The 13917-nt window shown below is 55.7% G+C and overlaps 1 protein-coding gene across 1 annotated transcript in view; it reads left to right on the forward strand.

Moving 5' to 3' along the window:
- The window catches only part of LOC102241517 (BOLA class I histocompatibility antigen, alpha chain BL3-7-like), a 7811-nt gene extending 396 nt beyond the window's left edge, over positions 1–7415 (forward strand). The window contains exons 2-7 of the mRNA XM_005862331.2: positions 2571–2831; positions 3810–4085; positions 6139–6414; positions 6521–6625; positions 6910–6942; positions 7177–7415. Coding sequence (XP_005862393.2) covers positions 2571–2831; positions 3810–4085; positions 6139–6414; positions 6521–6625; positions 6910–6942; positions 7177–7196 — 971 coding nt within the window. The 3' untranslated portion in view covers positions 7197–7415. The remainder of the gene's footprint in view (positions 1–2570; positions 2832–3809; positions 4086–6138; positions 6415–6520; positions 6626–6909; positions 6943–7176) is intronic.
- The last annotated feature ends 6502 nt before the right edge of the window (positions 7416–13917 follow it).

Consider the following 13917-nt stretch of genomic DNA (forward strand, 5'->3'; position numbering starts at 1 on the left):
GAGGGTGCTTGGGGGCAGGGACTGGTCTCCAGAGGACTGGCTTTTCAGGAAGCTTCCCCACCCAGCTCTTTCCTTCCCAGCCTCCTCTCCCCTGCAAGCAGCGGGGACACTGAGAAACAGTGGCGTCTGGGGCCTTCCTCCGGCCACTGCTGTGCCCTTCACTGCCTCGGTGAGCGCCCAGTGCGGGAGGTTCTCACTGACAGAGGAGAGCAGGCCTGGCGGTGACATGACTCCCTCAGGCCACACAGCTAAAGTGCCAGTGCCCGTGGACTGTGGAGAGGTGGGCAGAGGCAAAGTCTCCTGGGGAGAGGGGGGGGCGGGGCAAGGACGGGGCCAGGCATCTCGCTCCCCACAGTCAGAGGAAGAGACTGCCTACGGGGTGCGGGACTGCCCACTGAGGCGCTGGCCACACAGCCCAGTGACCAGGAAGGGACCGTGGGGGCTGATGACACAGACAGGCCCTGAGGCAGCAATGGGCATGCGGCCACTTCCTTACCCATGTCACAGCAGAAGCAGGTTCCCCTAAACACTGTCATGGGGCCCTCGCTTCCTCCTGCTGTGGCCCCACAGTGCCTGGCACTGACCCCAGCCTGGCAGGGGTGGCACCTGGTACCTCCAGAGCCAGGGAGTGGCCTGGTGATTGCTCCCTCAGCTGATTTTGCCACACTCTGCACTGGAGTGATGATCCCTCCTGGGTCTGGTGAGCAAGTGGGGATCTAGTCAAGCTCAGACCGTCTTCCTGGGGCAAAAGAGGGGTGTAGTCAGTGTGTGAAGCCCCAGAGAGCAGGCTGGGCCCGCAGGGCCATCCGGCAGGTAGAGCAGACAGTGGTGGGGTTTTCAGGGCAGGAGGGGTGCCAGGCTCCTCACTGGGGACCTGGGAGGCAGCTACGATAATGAGCTTGTGGCCCTTACTCCTGGGATGGGCATCCAATGGCAGGAGTAAGCTGTGGGTGAAGCAATCCAGGGTGGAGCAGAAGCCAAGGCCGGGAGCCAGTACTCCCATGGCGTGGAGGGCTCGGCGAGCTGGATCCGGGCCATTCCAGACCCCTGGCCACGCCGGAGCAGTCAGCACTCAGCCCTTCTCCATCCCTCCTCCGCCCGAGTCACCCGTTTCCTTTCCCTGTTATTACACAGTCTCCGAACACCCTCTTGCCTGAGGACCTTGGCACTGGCTTTCCCTCTTCCGGAACGCTGTCTCCCAGGGTTCTTCATGGCTGGCTCCATCGAGTCTTCACTCAAAAGTTCCCCTTGGGAAGGCCACTCCTGACCATTCTGCCCCAAACTTTAAACCCCTCCCTTAACATTCACATGCCCTTACTCTTTTCCCTGTAGCACTTATGCTGTCCAGCCTGCCGTGCGCTGTATTCATTTATCTTGCGTATCCTGCATTCATGTAATGTCCGGCCTCCCCTTGCTCCTTTCCGATGATTACCAGCTAGCTAGTTACAACGGTAGCATTGGGGTTGGCTGCCAAACTGATCTCATCTCCAGCACCAAGGTGAATGGATCAGTTGGTGCTTCAGGAGACATGGTAGGGAGCAAGCTGAGGCAGCATTTAGACTTAAAGAGATCAACTGGTGGGTGGGGGAGGGGGGGGGGGGGGGGGGGAGTCCAGGTGCCACCAGCTCCGCAGCCCAGGTTCAAGGCAAGAATGATGGTCAACCTTTATCGGCTTCTCTGGGGAATGAACAATTCCACATAAGTTAAGCTTCTAAACCAGTGATTCCCAAAGTGGGCGCTACCGCCCCCTGGTGGGCGCTGCAGCGATCCAGGGGGGCGGTGATGGCCACAGGTGCATTTGTTTTAACTTTTTTTGTATTACCTTTCTATTCTGAGTTCAATAAATAGTTTCATAATTTCAAACTTCAATGTTTCTAATTTACACCTTTCTTTACTATATTTTACGAAAAAGGTAGAAACATTAATACATATATCTTTCTGTTTAATTGCTATTAAAATTTTAAAAAAATTAATTTCCAGGGGGCGCTGAGTAATATTTTTTCTGGAAAGGGGGCGGTAGGCCAAATAAGTTTGGGAACCACTGTTCTAAACAAACAACTTTCTAAAAACCACCACCTTTTTAACTGTGAGATTGGAAACCGGACACGCACACTTACTGGAGATGATGTAAGGTCTGAGTAAGAGCCCCGAGAGAGGAGCTGAAAACTGTTGTGGAGTAAAGTCACAAGCCTCAGCGCATAGCCCTGCCTCGATGTTTGATTGTTTAAACCAGTGGTTCCCAAACTTATTTGGCCTACCGCCCCCTTTCCAGAAAAAATATTACTCAGCCCCTGGAAATTAATTTTTTAAAAATTTTAATAGCAGTTACTCATCGCCCCCAAATGCACCTGTGGCCATCACCGCCCCCCTGGATCGCTGCAGCGCCCACCGGGGGGCGGTAGTGCCCACTTTGGGAATCACTGGTTTAAACCATTCAGATGCCCTGTCTTTGTAACTGAAATGGCCAGTTCTTGCTCTTGCCCAAGAGAGCGAATTCTCTGGGTTGGTTCTGACCCGACCCCTGGTCCGCCTGACACTGTGTGAGCCTGAGACAATCTGTGTTTCCACAGGGACGCACTCCCTCCGCTACCACTACCTGGCCCTGTCGGAGCCAGGCCCCGGCCTCCCCCAGTTTCTGGCTGTGGGCTACGTGAACGACCAGCCCTTCATACGGTATGACAGTCGTGTGGGCAGGGCCGAGCCCCAGGCCCCATGGATAGCGCCCGTGGACCCCCGCTACTGGGAGATGGAGACCCAGAAGCAGAAGGCCTGGGCAGAGGTGCAGCAGGTGGAGATGTGGACGGTGATGGGCTACTACAACCAGAGTGGCGGTGCGTCAGGCCCCCTGCCCCAGCCGCCCTCCTTCCACTAGGGGCCAGGGGGTCGGGCAGGCCCCTGAGGCATGGCTCTTCCCAGTCTCCTGCCCCCACAGCCAAGCAGGGGCACAGGGCCTTCAGAATCAGCTGTGATGTCAGCAGCTGGCCCCCGAGCCAGTGCAGGAAGCACCCACAGGAGCTGGGAGCCCACGAAGCCTCCCCCTCAGCTAGCTAGGGTTCCAGACCTCAGCAGGCTGGGCGGCCTTTCCCGGCCTCACCCATCCCAAATGCTTCAAATCGTACCCACCCCCAGGCACCATAGGGAGGGGAGGGAGGCCAGATGAACTTGAACTGGGCAGACAGCGCAGGGTCGGAGACAGCCTGGGGTAGGACCCCTGATCCGCCCAATGTCAGCAAAGAACGGGAGCACTTCTCCCACCCTCGGCCTCCTCACTCCGCAGCAGTGAGCTCACACCCACGGTCAGGGCTGTGGACGTGCACTTCGGGGTGGGCTCCTTCATACTGCGCCATCCCGCCTGGGCCCTGGGCCGGGACTCCCACCGGATACAAAGGCCCAAGGCCAGGTGTAAAGGACCGAGACTGGGAGGGGTGAGCTCAGCCCAGGGCCCCCAGAAGCAAGGCCAGCCCCCCGGGGAGAGTGACCAGCCAGGTGCACAGCTTTCACATTCCCCCTTCTAAAGGCAGGGGCATCTTACACCCATGAGGAGCCAAATCTTTTCCTGCTCGCGAGCACAGAAAATATCCATGTGTTGAGCGTTCTTCCCACATGAAAGGCCCATCAGTGTTCTGGGCCCGAGCTGCTCATCCAAATTGCCTGGGGCGGGGGCCCTGCCCTGCCCCCAGCACTCAGGAGGCCCCTTAGCATTAAGGAAGGAACTAAGGACGATGACCTGGAGGGGAGTGGGTGACAGGACAGTGATTCCGCCCCAGCCCTCCACCCGCTCTAACCGTGGCCTCCTGCCCGCGTGCCAGGCACGCACAGCGCTCAGCGCATGTTCGGCTGTGAAATCCAGGAGGACAGCCGCTCCAGCAGCTTCTGGCAGTTTGGCTTTGATGGGCGGGACCACCTGTCGCTGGACCTGGAGACGCTGAGCTGGGTGTCAGCCGAGCCCATGGCCGTGCGGACCAAGCGCTGGTGGGAGTCGGAGCGCTGCTACGCCGAGTATGACAAGGCCTACCTGGAAGGCCTCTGCCTCGCCTCCCTGCGCAGGTATCTGGAGCTGGGAGGCCCGAGCCTCACCCGCAGAGGTAAGGCCCAGCCTGAGGCGGTGCAGGGGCCCCGCGCTCCCATTGTCCAGCGCTGTCCCACTCGACAAAGCAGTCTGGGGGGTCAGGGTGGGGGGGGGCATCCGCTGGGGCCCAGGAAGATGGCCAATCGCCAGAGCAGAGAGGACCCGGCTCAGGCCCTCACCCCAGGGGAGGTGGACAGGGAGGAGTTCCGGAACCCCTGTCCAAGGGTGGTCGTGGGGAATAACCCCCCAACTCAGCCTTGTTTTCTTCATCTGGAGAGAGAATGGATGACACTTGGTGGCTCATAAAGTCCTTTTGGGGTTTAACATCCTGTGGTTCTGCTCCTTGGGAAACAACCCCAGGCCCCGGGGACAGCGTCCGTCACCACTCCCAGGACCGGCAGGACTGCTGGGGACACTCCGCCCCTCCTTGCTAAGCATGCTCCCCAGACCTGGTGCCTCCCAGACCCCTGACCCTGGCCTCAGGGCTGAGATAGAGGGCTGGGGTGGACACTAAGGAAGTGGGGTGCTTGGGGTGTGAGGGTAGAGGCCGCAGGCTGCCGGGACTGGGGCTGGTCGAGCGCTCAGCACACCAGGGATGTCTGCTCACTGAGTGGTGGGATGTGAATAGGCTGAGGGAATGGAGAAGACAGTCCCCAAAGGAAGGTTAGAACAAGTGATGTCGGCAGAAGACTGGTTGTGAGAGAGAGCACGTGGTTTAGAGCTCGGTACTTGAGGCCAGCCTCCAGACCCACAGCGGCTCCCGGACGTGCCAGTTTCCTCATCAGTGTAATGGGGGGGGGGGGGGGGGGGCATCCCTGCGGCACCACATTGCTGTTAAATGAGTGGTGTTGAACTCCATTCAGCACCAGATTCTACCTCCTTCTCCCGGGAGATGAGGCAAGTTACCCACAGAAACAGAAACGGAACCAGCAGGTTTGTAGCTATAAAGAGAAAGAGGTGTAATATAAGGAATTGACTCGTGTGGTCACAGAGGCTTGCAGTCCACAAGCTGGAGAACGGGGGGAGCCGATGGCACAGTTCTGGCCAAATGTGGACAGGCTCGACCCACGGGGAGTGACGACAGGAAAGACCAGTGTCCCGGCTCAAGCAGCCAGGCAGACGTCCCCTCGCGGCAGCCTCTGTCCTGTGCAGATCTTCAGGGCACGGATGAGGCCACCACACTGGGGAGGGCCGTCTGCTTTACTGAGTCCTCAGAGTCATGTGACTCTCACCCAGAAGCACCCTCAGCACCCAGAAAACTGCCTGACCAAGTGTCCCATGGCCAGTCATACTGACACATAAAATGAACCGTGCACCTAGATTATGTCGTTCAGAACAACTCTGGGGGGAAGAAATGATGGGTCCCCACGAGGGCCTGTGAGGCAGAGGGCTGTGGACAGGACCCAGGCGGCCCCGCTCCAGAGCCCATGCTCACACCATGCTTGTTCTGAGGCGAGGGAAGGGGTGGCATTCAACAACCTTATTCGGCACCTGCTGTGTGCAGGAGTCACGGGGAAGTATATAAAGTCTCTAAGAAATCCCTAGGGTCTCTGTGGCATGAAGCGGGTGGTGTCAATATAGGACCCAATAGCCCTGCCGGTGTGCCTCAGTGGTTGAGCACCGACCTGTGATCCAGGAGGTCCGGGTCAGGGCACATGCCTGGGTTGCAGGCTCGATCCCCAGCAGGGGGCGTGCAGGAGGCAGCCGATCAATGATTCTCTCTCATCATGGATGTTTCTATCTCCCTCTCCCTGCCTCTGAAATGAATAAAGATCTGTTTTAAAATATATATATAAAGGACCCAATGGCCCCACCCAGGACTCCCTTGGAGGTGAGGGCAGGAAGTCACATCCCCGCCATGGGAATTCCCAGGACAGGGCCCCTTTGGAATGGTTGACAAAAGGTTGTCCCTGCCTCCAACATGGGTTGAGTGCCCCCCTGGAGAGAGCCCTGTCCTCATCTCCTCCCTGCCCTCCACCATGGAAGATGCTGGAGGGGCCTGGGATCAAGCATAGGGGACAGGCAGAGTGGCCACTCACCAGCCTTCCTCCCTCCACCTCTCTCTGCAGAGCCACCCACGGTGCAGGTGACAAGGCACACGATCCAAGGCAGGGGCACCACCCTGAGGTGCTGGGCCCGGGGCTTCTACCCACAGGAGATCTCACTGAGCTGGTGGCTGGGGGAGGAGGAGCTGGGCCTGGAGACGGAGCACATGGAGACGCGCCCCAGCGGGGACGGCACCTACCAGACATGGGCTGCTGTGTGGGTGCAGGCCGGGGAGGAGGCTGGCTACACCTGCCGCGTGCAGCACTCCGGCCTGAACCACACGCTCACTGTGGCTTGGGGTGAGGAGCTGGGCGTGGCTGGTGGGGGCCATGAGGGCAGGGAGGGTCCCAGGGCCCTCAGAGATAGACCCATGGTCCCGGGGTGCCTTTTCTCCACCTACCTCAGAACCGCCCCCTCCTCAAGAATTCGTTGCCGTGGTTACCTGCGCTATCCTGCTCGTGCTTATGCTGGTGGTTGGAGTTGTGATCTTCACCAGGACGCGCCCTCGAGGTAGGTGGGGTGGAATCAATGTGGGAGGCCCTCGGGCTGGTCCAGTCTCACAGGGGGATACACTGCTCCATCCCTTCAGCTGCAACTTTTCCCTTCTGGTGAGCAGCAGCTACTGCTGAGCCTGCCCCTGCCCACAGCCGCACCCCGTCCTAGGGCCCGAGGACCCCCAGCAGCCAGGGGAGACTGCTGAGCTGGGAAGGGCCTAGAGGCGGGAGGGAGAAGGAAGGAAGACCCGGGCCCCCACTCACCTCACCTCACCTCTTGCTTTGTGTCTTTTCCCACAGCCAGGAGCACGGAATCCTACGAACAAACCCCAGGTGACTGTGGGATGGGCGGGCTCTGGAGAGGAAGCCCCAGGTGCTCCCAGCATGATGGTGGTGCCTTAGAACCAAAGATGGGGGCCGGGCACTAGGACTGGGATTTCTCCTGCAGCCTGGCCTCAGCCTGCTCCCAGGCAGAGAGGGCGGGGTAAGGGCACTCCTGGGAGTCACCACCTGGTTTGGTGAGAACCAGGAGCAGGTTGGGGTCACCTTCCTCCTTCCTCCCTGCAGGTGGAGAGGGACCCCCATAATTCCCAGAGCTCAGTGGGAACAGGGGTGCTCTGCTCCTCTACTGACAGAAGTTCGCAGACCAAGAAGCTGTTCTGTGGGGTGATGGGGGCCTGGAAGCGCCTTGCACTCACTGGCAGATGTGATCTGACGTAGACCACCCAAACCTGTAGAGAATTTTTATGAATTTATTTGAATCAAATTGCTGACATGCCAGGAAGAAAGATCGCAAGTGCACTGGAGACAGTTTCTTGGTTTCTTTTGTGCATTAGCGCTAAGGAAGATGGCGTGGAGGGGAGTGGATTACAGGATAACTAACAAGAGTATGTGCTTTCCTGAGGGCGGTGTTCTGGCATCTCAGAGGTGTGCTAACCTAGATGCACAAGAACAATGGACAGGGCTGGCTTACGGTAAAGACAGACCGTTTACTACAGAAGTTATAGGCCTGGGGCAGGCCTACCCACCATGAGCACCCAGTTAGGGACTTAGGATCAGATCACCCTGTGAGGTTAGTTTCCACAGAACCCCTTGTTCATCCAGAGGGGACCCTGCTACACTGGCCCCTGGCTTGCGGGGAGTCTTCCTCCACTTTCCTCAGTCTCTTGCAGGAGCAGCCCTCACCCCTAACTTCACACACTAGACAGAACCTAGCAGGCTCCCTGCTACCAGGAGCAAGGTCATCCGGACCTCCAGGGGTGTCTGCTCTGGAAATGGATGACGAGGTCCTTGGCAAGTAGGCATCACTTCAACTTTTTAAAATCATATTTCTCTGAGAGGTTAGTTCAGGGTCTTGCCAATCCTATATAATAAAAGGCTAATATGCAAATCGACCGAACAGCAGAATGACAGGTCGCTATGATATGCACTGATCCCCAGGGGCAGACGCTCAATGCAGGAGCTGCCCCCTGGTGGTCAGTGCGCTCCCATAAGGGGAGCACCACTCAGCCAGAAGCCACCGCCGCTGCGCTAAGGATGTCCGCAGGGAGCGGGCCTAAGCCATCAGTCGGACATCCCCCAAAGGCTCCCAGACTGCAAGAGGGCACAGGCTGGGATCAGGGACCCCCTCCAAGTCCACAAATTTTGTGCACTGGGCCTCTAGTAGAGCCATAAAATGGAACTAAAAGGATCCTGTACTAGCCCCTGGTCAGGGGACACACTCACTCCCCACATGCTCCGTCATGCTGCCTCCCTCCACTGAGGTCCTGTGAGCCCTTCCTGCCCAGGCTGCGAGCTCCTCCGAGCACCTGTTACCTCCCGCCGCACCCTGGCACACACTGACCTCAGTCTGGTGGCCTGCAAAACAGGCCGTGGACCATGACTCAACCAGCACCCTACCGCTGGGTAGGAAGTAAACCCAGGGCCCTGAGTCCAATTCCACAGAGGGATGCACAGGCCCAGAAAGCATGGTGGTCCCACCTGACCAGGCATCGCAATCACTTTCATTTTTGTTTACCTGAATAGCAATGGCTGGTCCGTGTTCCCTAACAAAGATGAGGGCTCTGGGCCCAGCTGGATGCTTAGTCACCCCTCAGTCACCCCTCAGTTACCCCTCAGTTACCCCTCAGTCACCTCTCAGTTACCCCTCAGTCACCTCGGCCAGGAGACAACCTTGTGAAGGGAAAGGGCAAACGCAGAGGTGGCTCATCTTAGCCCTGAGTGTTCCCCTGGGTGATGCCAACAGGCAGGAGGGCAAAGGAGGAAGACCCTGGCCCCCTCGGAGCAGAAAAGGGTCCTGCAAACCTGGCAGGAGCAGAACAACAGCTGAACAGGGCTCTTCCCTCAAATCGCAGACCCCGGGGAAAGCAGCCCCACCCAGCGGGGCACTGGCTTTGTGTCCTGGGCCCTGACCAGCTGCCCTTGGCTCAGAACCACGGGCTCTCCCCCTGCTGACCGGCCCCTCGGCTCAGAACCATGGGCTCTCCACCTGCTGACCTGCCCCTGCTCCCACAGGGCAGGGCATCTGCCCCTGAATGAAGTGCCTCCGTCCACCCTGATCACCTATCCCTCAAACCACACCATTGGCACAGATCTCACCTGCTGGCCACCTTGGAGTCTGGTTCCACACCTGGACTTGGTTCAGGCTCCCACATTCAAGCAGACTTCTCTGGCTGCTCATGTGGCCCCGATGGAGTCATGCTTTGGGATTATTGCTGAATTGATGAATTCATTCGTGAATAATCATGAATTGTGGGTATTCAATGAAGAGTATTAGAATTCCTACCCAGCAAATGGCAAGGCTTTCCTACAAGCCACCTTCAGTGCACCCGCACTCCCCCCATCACCCTCACTGTCCGGCCAAGCCTGCCCGCCTGAGGTCACCCTCAAGAATTCAAGTCGCCCCGGGGAAGCCCCTCTGGACATCTCTGCTCTGAGGTCTCCAAGCGCCCACGCGGGTCTGCAGGACGCCCCGTGACTAACACAGGGCCCGCCCAGGCGGCCAGGGGCTGCCCTCGGGGTCAGCGACGACGCTGGCAGGAAGGCCCCTTCCCTGTGCTCATCTTTTTTCACTTCCAACTTCGTGGAGAAGCTCACAGACCAGGGTGGAAGCAGAAGTAACTGGGGGCACAGGCTGTCTCGCGGGTATCTCTTTAGCCTCTCCTTGCCCCTGAACTGCCCCATAATGGAACAGTAAGATCAGAATGGAGACACACAGCTTCACCTCAAGGCCAACAGCGGGAGGAGGGAGCCAGCCTGCCAGGGCTCACGACAAAGACGACCCTCACTCACTCCGGCCACTCCAGGCTTCCTTGCAGTGACCAGGGAGCCAGAGCTGCCTCCTTACCGCTGGGCTGGGTTAAGGGAGTGAGGCTGTGCTGAGGGTGGGGACGGAGGGATGACCTGCAGGCGCCAAGGTGGGTAGCCTGGCCCCTGCCTGACCCCAGGTCCGATGGGACTGAGGAGGGGAGGCCCTGAGCTGGCTTCTAGGGGCTCTCCAGTGGTTCTTAAGCACACGGCCTCCCTGCTCTTCCCTGCTCTGCACCGGGGCAGAGGAGGCAAGAGGAACTGTCCTGGCTTCTGGTGCTCCATCCAGCCCCATCCCGATCCAGAGAGGAGGTGCCTGGCACTCAGCATCTTCAACAGCTAGGCAGGTGACTGGAGAGAAAGCCCATTGAGATCAATGAGTCAGGCACAGGCAGAGCTGGGGTCTCCCTAAAGTCCCTGATGGTCAGAATACACCCCTTCTGAGCTCCCTAAGTTTATGTGCTACTGAGACTGGCGGTATGTGCCAGGCTGGCCTGCTCTGGGGAGGTTTCTGGCAAGGAGAGACCTGGGGGTGGACTCCAGCATTTCTTTTTTTCTTTTAATATATTTTTATTGCTTTCAGAAAGGAAGAGGGAGGGAGAGATAGAAACATCAGTGATCCATGATGGGTTGCCTCCTGCACGCCCCCTACTGGGGATCGAGCCCGCAACCTGGGCATGTGCCCTCATGGGGAATGGAACTGTGACCTCCTGCTGCATAGGTTGATGCTCAACCACTGAGCCACACAGACCGGGCCCAGCATTTCTGCTATAGTCTCCAGCTCTTAGCCTCCTGATCTAGCCCAACCTGCCCCAGTAAGATGATCAAAGTGTAACTCTTAGCCTCCGAGTCCCAGCCTGGTCTAGCCCAACCTGCCCCAGTAAGATGATCAAAGTGTAGGGGACTTTAAACCCAAGTTTTTTGTGTGTTTTTTTTAAATATTTTTATTGATTTTTTACAGAGTGGAAGGGAGAGGGATAGAGAGTTAGAAACATCGATGAGAGAGAAACATCGACCAGCTGCCTCCTGCACACCTCCCGCAGGGGATGTGCCCCCAACCAAGGAACATGCCCTTGACCGGAATCAAACCTGGGACCTTTCAGTCCGCAGGCCGACGCTCTATCCACTGAGCCAAACCGGTCTTGGCTAAACCCAAGTTTTAAACAATAATAAGTAAGATGTACTAGCAACTAAACATATGTATCCTTCTGACCCAGCAAGTCCACTCCCTAATCTTATGCCCAGAAGGAATTGCACACTTATATTCACCACACGACAGAAGCACCGTCCATAATAAGCTCCAAACTGCAAACAGCACCAATGCCCACCAACGGAAGAACAGATAAACCCATGTGCTCTATTTACACAACGGAGTATTTATACCAAAGGGTAATGAACAATTACTACATACAAAGGCATGGGCAAATCTGCACATGAAGTGAAATGAGAAAAGCTAAACGTAAAAGCATGCACTGTAAGGTAGCAAGCACTGTACTGTATGATTTCATTTCTCTGAAGTCCACCAACAGACAAAACTAATCCCTCACTAAAGAGGTCGGGATAGTGGGACATTCAAGACGGCAGTGGAGAAGGCTGAAGCTACACTCACCTCCTCCCAGGACCAAACTGGAATTACAACTAAATGAAACAGCAATCGTCCTGAACAACCAACTGAAGACTAGCTGAAGAGAAGTCTTCTCACCAGGGGTTTACAGAATAGACCGCTGAGACTGGTACAAAGGGCAGAGAGGAGAAAACGCTGGTCCCCCTCCCACGGCCAGTGGCTGAGGTTCCGGAGGGATATCTCAGCTGTGGGGGTCCCCCTGAGAAGCATCCGGTCTAAACCCCAGGCCCACTCCCCAGTGCAGAGCACCAGAGCCGGGAAGAGGCACCCACATAACATCCAGCTGTGAAAAGCAGGGGAGTGCCTGTCTGCCAGGGAGAGACAGAAACAGACTCATAGACGGAGAACAGACTGGTGGTTGTCATACGGGCGGGGTTTGGGGAACTGGGTAAAAGGAGTGAAAAGATGAAGAAGTACAGATTGGTAGTTACAAAACAGTCACAAGGACATAAAGTACAGCACAGGGAACATAGACAATAATATTGTGATAACTATGGATTGTGCTAGGTGGGTGCTAGACTTACCAGAGGGATCACTTCATAAGTTATATAAATGTCTGACCACTGTGTTGTACACCCAACACTAATGCAGGATAATACTGAATGTAAAATGTAATTTACAATAAACAAATGTTACTATTGAAAAAAATAAAATAAAAGCTGCTTGTCTACAAAAATCAACCAATAAATGCATAAATAAGTGAAACAATTAATCATTTTTTTCTCTCTCTCTTTCCACCCCCTTCCTTTCTCTCTCTCTCTCTCTAAAAATCAATGAATAAAATTTTTTTTTTAAAGAGACTTAGGATAGCCAGCTGGCGTGGCTCAGTGGTTTCAGCATTGACCTATGAAACCAGGAGGTCACGGTTTGATTCCCGGTCAGGGCACATGTCCGGGTTGCGGGCTCTATCTGCGGTGTGGGATGTACAGGAGGCAGCCGATCCATGATTCTCTCTCATCATTGATGCAGGAGGCAGATCCATGATTCTCTCTCATCATTGATGCATATATTCTTTCAAATTAGTGTTTTGGGTTTCTTTGGATATATTCCCAGAAGTAGAATTGCTGGGTCATAAGGCAGTTCCATTTTTAATTTTTTGAGGTAACTCCATACTGCTTTTCACAGTGGCTGCACCAATTTGGATTCGCATGAACAGTGTTTGAGGATTCCATTTTTCTCCACATCCTTGACAACACTTGTTTGTTGATTTATTGATAGTAGCCATTCTGATAGGTGTGAGGTTATATGTTATTGTGGTTAAAATTTGCATTTCTCTGATGACTGGTGACATTGAACATCTTTTCATATGTCTGTATTGGATCAATATGTGCAATATACTTTTCACTGAGGGTCAGGTAAAACATAGTAAAAAAAACCGCTTAGAGAACCTTTGATGGACGGTAACCACACGCCTATAACTCTGTACTCCTCGAGGGGACTAATTATTTTACCCGTTTTTTGTTACTGCTGTTCCTGTAACGTGGATAGATTGGAGTGGATGGATAAAGGAGTGGATTTTGCACGCATACATGACTGGATAGAAGAATGAAAATGCATGGATGGGCGAGCGGGTGGTGAATGGAGGGTGAAGAATGGAAGGGGCACGGGTATACAGAAGTTGGTGCGGGCATGCGGTGCCCGAGGGGCGGCGGGGCGGTGGAGATGATCGCAGACGTGAAGGTGACGGGAGAAGTCAGGGCTGGAAGCCGAGGCTCTGCAGGCAGCAAGGAAGGGCGCACCGGTTTGAAAAGGTAAGTTGGAGGCACACAAATCCCAGACAGATACGTGGACCTCGAGGCCACTCCACGCTACCGCCAGCTCAGCCCCACGTGGCTCCTCCGTCCCACTCCGGAGCGCGGCCGCTGCGAGGCTGAGTCCTCCCAGCACGAGGGCCGCCCGCAGCTGCGCGCATCTCAGGCCGCTCACTCGCTCACTCTCTCGATAGCTCCGCTCGCTCCTCCGCCTCCACGCCTTCCCCATTCCTGCTGAGTGAAGACTCTGCTGAACAATAACAATTTATTCTTAGTGTCCAGTAATCCGAGGCTCCTTCCCTTGTTCCTTCGATGCTGAGGGTAAGACATCACTATGCCAGAGATTATGAGCACAGGCATTGGGGCCAGCAAATCTGCCCTCATCTCCCAGATCTGGTCCTCTGGTAGGCTTAGTTCATTTCACTGCATCTCTGTTTTCCTGACTATAAAACAAGAATTAATGATAGCAGCTACCTTATGAGGTTGTTACAAAATTAAATGAGATCAAATATGTGAAGTGCTATGTAGTGTCTGATGACTAGTAATCTCTCAGGTTATGTTAACCCTGTAAATACCAGAGGAGAGAAGGGAGGAGGAGGAGGAGGAGGAAGAGCAGGAGGAGTCCGG

Source organism: Myotis brandtii, unplaced genomic scaffold, assembly GCF_000412655.1.
Source record: "Myotis brandtii unplaced genomic scaffold, ASM41265v1 scaffold1636, whole genome shotgun sequence".
Classification (NCBI taxonomy): Eukaryota; Metazoa; Chordata; class Mammalia; order Chiroptera; family Vespertilionidae; genus Myotis; species Myotis brandtii.